This window comes from Triticum dicoccoides, chromosome 7A, assembly GCF_002162155.2.
Source record: "Triticum dicoccoides isolate Atlit2015 ecotype Zavitan chromosome 7A, WEW_v2.0, whole genome shotgun sequence".
NCBI classification, from domain to species: Eukaryota; Viridiplantae; Streptophyta; class Magnoliopsida; order Poales; family Poaceae; genus Triticum; species Triticum dicoccoides.
In genome coordinates, this window is record NC_041392.1 from 523,928,781 (window position 1) to 523,934,503 (window position 5,723).

Sequence of the window (5,723 nt, forward strand, 5' to 3'; positions counted from 1 at the left end):
CATATATAGAAATCTGATTACTAATGAACTAACAGTGCAAAGTGATTTCAGTTTGCCTGGTCATTTGACATTTTTAGTTAGGATTAGAGGTATATCTATACACACACAAAGACTAAACTTAAACTATTCACTTGTAATCATGCTACTCTATGCTTACTTCGACAACACTTCGATCTAGTAGCGTGTTATCACAAGGCATTAGCATGTTAGCACTCACTACTGTTTTGATGGCCAATACTTAAACATTAAATCCGTAACATGTTATCATATCCATGCTTCTCACAAAGTGGTTGTTACTTGTTACTATATTTCAAGTACAGAACTAGTAGCCTGCGTTAAAGGACTCTATAGGCGTAAAATGAGTCACTTGTCATGTTGTAAGTAACTATTCTGCCCCTTACAGGTCAAGGGATGTGGAGATGCACCATGTGATTCGGTTTTCTCAGCACCATTCCAGGGTTACATGCTTGGGATACTTTCTGCTTGTCTTTCTGCACTAGCTGGAGTCTACACTGAGTACTTGATGAAGAAGAATAGTGATAGTCTGTACTGGCAAAATGTACAATTATATACGTAGGTATCTATACCCAGACACTGGTCTATTGTCTTGAATTGCACAGCCCCAATACCCATTTAACCATCCTCTGTGTACAGTTGCCTCCCATGAACAATATTTTATATTCATCTTATGTGCTGTCAGGTTTGGAGTTATCTTCAACATGGGTTGGCTTGTCTATGGTGACTTCAAGGCTGGGTTTGAGATGGGTCCATGGTGGCAGCGTCTTTTTAATGGCTATTCCATCACAACATGGATAGTTGTGTTCAACTTAGGCTCTACCGGTCTGCTAGTCTCATGGCTGATGAAGTATTCAGACAACATAGTGAAGGTTAGATCATCTAGACTATGCATGTCAGCAAAATCTGAAATTTCAGTTCCTTCTCCTAATGCCTGCAAAGTGACACTATAGATCTTGTTTGCATGCCAATTAGTCTTGTTGCTATTTGTCAGAGAAAACTGGTTGATTTGACCACCTGTTCTCCTTTCGACAACTCTTTAGATTCCTTTGCACCTCCGCCGAAGAAAAAAGAAAGAAAGTTAACTACCCATAATTTCTCATCTTACTTTGATAATACGATGATTATGCCTTTTGTTTCATTAATTTAGTTTTATGCACTTGCAATTGAAAGACTGTTTCATGAACTTCTGTTTCAACAGGTGTACTCAACTTCAATGGCCATGCTTTTAACAATGGTTTTGTCTGTATATCTTTTCAATGTGAGAGCTACAGTTCAGGTAGGAATATTCTTTCTGTGTTTTGGTTCCTTCTGTTTGTTGTCAATTTTATAGTTACTCGTTTGGAGGTTATTTATTCATGCTAATATATGATTATTACCTATGTTTTGCAGCTTTTCTTGGGCATTGTCATCTGCATAATTTCCCTGCAGATGTATTTTATGCCTGTACACATGCTAGTTGAATTACCACAAACATTGCCAGCTGCATCGAAGTAGGTACGGTCTACTGTTATCTAACATGTTGATCAGAGTGATGGTGTACTGTTGATCAAAGGAGCAGCATTAGTTGAGTATCTTGGGCTCAGCTTAAATCGAGTCATCCCTTGAGTACTTGAGGCTACAATGTTCAAAAGATTCTTTGATTAGCATCACGCTTCAGGGAATGTAAATAATCATTGAGGTGCAGACCTGATATTAGTGGACAATAGGCTAACTGCTGGGGGGCTTTGCTAATTTGTATTCAGGTAGAGGATGCTGATTGCTATGTTCCTTTTGGATTCAGAAATGGAAATATGTAAACATATTCTCCATTTAGTTCAAAATGGTTTACTAACCATGCTCTAAATTTCTTTCATTCACATGGAAGAGTAGATACAGGACTGGTTACTAAATACAGTATGAGTCATTACATCCTTGAAGAATATGTAAGATTTCTTTTGTTGCAGCAAGTGCACTGTTTAGATGCCGGGCAGATCTTATACATTTTATTCAAGGTTTTGATAATTCTTGCTTAGCACAGAAATCAAGTATACTCTGCCAGAAGTGCGTCTAGCTTACACTATTCCACACCTGCATGTGCCAAGCATAATACAAGGCATAGCACCCTTGAATATATTCAATTAATGAACCACTTATACTCTATCAGGACCTCTCTCCCGTTATACTGCTGTAGTGCCCATTGGTCTGCACCTCATTGCAAGATTAGCAAGCCATGATCCATGGAAAATATAGAGGCCCTATGGCTTATATTGACGCACATCAGTGATTTCTGGAAATGGATGTAAGATGGTTATTGCTCACTGAAACAATGCAAGTTGGTTTTGTTCCAGTTCTCAAGTAGTCAAATCTGAAATTGAATTATAGAATGTTAGGCTGGATTCGGAAGTATAGCCCATTTCATTTCTGCCGCAAAACCTGCTTTGGGTTCTGTCCCTGTCTTGCAATATTTTTTGTAAACATGGCCATGATAAGGGTGCTTGTTAGAACCTGTTTCAGAAATAATAAGGTCAATTTTTGTACTACTTCCCTAGACCCACCGAATCGAAGGCGCTCCATGCAGTAATGACATTTGTTCCATCTCCAAATCTGCATACTTATTTGGTCTATGTTTGACATGGTGCAAGGACCAAGGACGCTATACATAGCCTTTTTGCAATTCCTGTGTGCTCTTGCTGATCTTTCTCTTTCCAGCCACAGCCAAGTTGTACCCTTTTCAAGTGGCGGCTTTATAATTTCCAGATTCTTTCCCCTCCCTCAAGAAAACCTGTGCAAATATGAATTGGGGACCTTGGTTTATCTCGCTAGTAACCTGTGCAAATATTGGTCTAGTGTTTTCTAAAATTGTTTTACCTTACACATTATAGTTTTGCTTAATATGATTAAAATTTCACAACCATTTTCATAATTTTTTTTAACAGCAATTGCATGTGTAAGAGGAGTATGAAGATGCCAAACTGAAATCCTGCTCCTACTGTGCATTTCTATGAAAGCTTAAACTTACGGGATAATGCGGTTTGCCCCTATTTAGGCCTGAAATATTTGTACCTGAGCTCAGCACCACGTCCAGTATATATCCTAGATCCCTAGTAGACGGATGTACTAATGGCAAGAAATTCATCATGCTGGTGCATATTCTTTAGTAGATGGCAAACCAAGAAATTACATTTCCTTTTGTGGCATTATTATTATTAAGGTCGTTGTTATAGATTTGTCTAGTGAATTCTTGATGACCCGAAGCCTCCAAGAATACATTCCTCTCCCATTCCAGACGGGATCTTCCTTCTGGAGTTATTGGGAGGGAAAAGGAAAGGCAACAAGGTAGCTTAGAGAGGCAGCGTTGGCATGCGATCTCCTTTTGCGTGTGTAACGGTATTTATGTGGAGGAGATACATATTCTTGCCTTTGTGCACCGAGTTACGTGTGCCGAAACAAGGAGTTTTTTTTTGAGACAAGGCAAAAGACTTGCCATTTTCATTGCTTAAGAAGAAGGTTTAGACATAAGCCGCGAGGCGGCAAAAGGAAAAAGGTCTACTCTCGCGACATAACAGTACTAAGCTGTTTGGCTCCCGCCAAAGACCAGAGATGGGCCTCCTCTTTGATTTTTGCGATAACAATATTTTTGCGATAACAATGGAGGTCGGGGCAAAGACATTTTGAAAAATTCTTGCGTTGCGCTCCTTCTAAATTTCCCACGAGACAAGCATCATCAAGGAGGCGATGGCCTTCCTGCAGAATATGAATGCAAACCACGACGTCGATTTGCGCTACCTCGCTTATCGCCTGGCTCTCAGTTGTACAACAATGAATTACCACTTGGAAATGAAGTCCTGCTGGTAGCCAACCACCCCTGATCGGACTTCTTTGGGTGTTGGTTAAAGACCGCCTCATGCCGCCACTGGTTTCGTCCTCAGGGTTCCCTCGGTTCTGCCTTGAGAAGGGGGAAACATGGCTCGCCAGGCACGCCCCATCTATTGCTTGCGGCGCATGCCACTCCCCGAAAAGGATCGCCGCGTTCGTTTCAGCCAGGCAAGGAAACGAAATGTAAAAATAATGCCGAGAAAGAGAAGACGCCGCCGATGAAGCAAGCATGTCGCCAGAACGAGGTTGCCGTCCGGGCGCCCCTAGCTCCGTGTCGCCCACGGTATCGGCATCCTGCCCACCGGGTCCGGGCGAGTCCCCAGCGAGCAAGTCACATCCTTGAAACTGAAACGCTTCTGCCGCAAGCCTGCCTGGCCTGCCATGCCAAACTCATGCATGCTCATAAAAGGGACATTCTGAAAATTCTCAGTTGAACACGTATGCTGGAGAAATGTACGTACGATACAGTTGTTAGTTTTCTCGGTGAAAAACGGAGAATAGCTGCCGTTCAACTGGAGGGACAATTAGGCCCCGTTCGGAATACAGGAATTGTCGCGGCGAATTTCGCAGAGGGGAAATTTCTCCAATTTTTTTTTTCAAGAAAAGCCTTTGGCTTCACCGCCAGGGAAAGGAATTGGCCAGAATGACACGGCACGATCGATCTCTCTTAAATGCGCGTGTCGAACAGGTTTAAATCAGCATCAAAACATTTAGTCCAGCGCTCTCCACACTATTTCTCTACCACACTCCATCTATAAAAGCCCTTCCAGCCTCTTGCACTCCCTTCTCAGCCGCAGCTCCAGTTGCTTGCAAGTTACAAGGCGTTCAGAGGGGGCAACCAAACACACAGACAGACATGGGATCCTTGGGCCCTGCCGTGAGCGTGAGCATGGCCAAGGCCAGCGGCGGCACGGCGGCCGTCGGCGGCCAGCAGCAGCAGCAGGAGCGCGGCACGTTCAGCTGCGGCTTCCGGATGCCGCTGCACTACCCGCGGTACAGGAAGGCGGACTACGAGGCGATGCCGGAGTGGCGCGTCGACTGCCTGCTCCGGGAGTACGGCCTCCCCGTCGCCGGCGACGTCGAGGACAAGAGGAGGTTCGCCATGGGCGCCTTCCTCTGGCCCAGCCAGTACTGATTCGCCTTCTTACGTCTTGCCACTCGGAGCAGAGGCCGGTCAGCAAGCTAGCGCCGAGCAGAGACTGATCAGCAATGGCAGCAGAAAGATCACGTACGTCCCCATGTATGAAGATGGCGATATATATTCTTATCTACTCCCTCCGTAAAAAAGTGATCTAAACGCTTTTATATTTCTTACAGAGGGAGTATAATCTAATTGTATCTCCAATTCTCCATAGAGAATATATATCATGCTTCTTGAAGTATATGCATGTAAGCAGTGGAAGAAGGTGTTGTTTCTGAAATTCATACGAGTGATTTAGTGTTTCCTATGTACGTGCGACCTTGATCGTTTTGCACAGGCTCCAGGGTCCTAAGAATCTGCTCTCTTGTTTGAGGCGTGTCATCTTTCTGCTTGTGTCTTCAGAGTAGTCTTGGTTGTTGCATGCTTTCTACTGCTCTTACAATTGATTACCACTTCACCGGTTACCATCACACATTTACAATTCGTTTATTGAGTTATTTGCAGGGATTCATGAATTAAAGAATTTTTTTTAGAATTATTATTAAAAGGTTCTGAACCTGGAATGCCTCGCTGACAGTTTCTGATAGCAACGAGCTAGGCTGATTAACAGAAGGGAAATGTTCATTTACCAAACTGAACAATGCTTGGGCCTGCTTCCTTCTACATCAAATACTTGGGCCTCCTCCTCTCGGTTTGGCAACTTCGAAAA

The 5,723-nt window shown here is 43.3% G+C and overlaps 2 protein-coding genes across 4 annotated transcripts in view; both read left to right on the top strand.

The window, feature by feature from the left end:
* The window catches only part of LOC119330780 (CMP-sialic acid transporter 1), a 6,001-nt gene extending 2,960 nt beyond the window's left edge, over window positions 1-3,041 (top strand). The window contains exons 5-9 of one of the 3 annotated variants that reach the window (XM_037603910.1): window positions 404-573; window positions 701-887; window positions 1,217-1,294; window positions 1,408-1,512; window positions 2,934-3,041. In XM_037603910.1, the coding sequence (XP_037459807.1) occupies window positions 404-573; window positions 701-887; window positions 1,217-1,294; window positions 1,408-1,512 (540 nt within the window). In that variant the 3' untranslated portion in view covers window positions 2,934-3,041. Of the gene's footprint in view, window positions 1-403; window positions 574-700; window positions 888-1,216; window positions 1,295-1,407; window positions 2,020-2,161; window positions 2,607-2,933 lie in introns of those variants that run through there. The other 2 variants (XM_037603909.1, XM_037603911.1) reach the window with 2 other exon arrangements.
* Window positions 3,042-4,593: 1,552 nt separating this feature from the next.
* LOC119331837 lies at window positions 4,594-5,395 on the top strand. The gene has a single exon (XM_037605011.1). It carries the CDS (start codon window positions 4,730-4,732, stop codon window positions 5,006-5,008), a length of 279 nt encoding a protein of 92 aa, XP_037460908.1. The 5' UTR covers window positions 4,594-4,729; the 3' UTR covers window positions 5,009-5,395.
* Window positions 5,396-5,723: the final 328 nt, after the last annotated feature.

Coding starts and splice junctions, on each gene's coding strand:
- LOC119331837 (XM_037605011.1), top strand. CDS start 4,730: ATGGGATCCTTGGGCCCTGCCGTGAGCGTGAGCATGGCCAAGGCCAGC.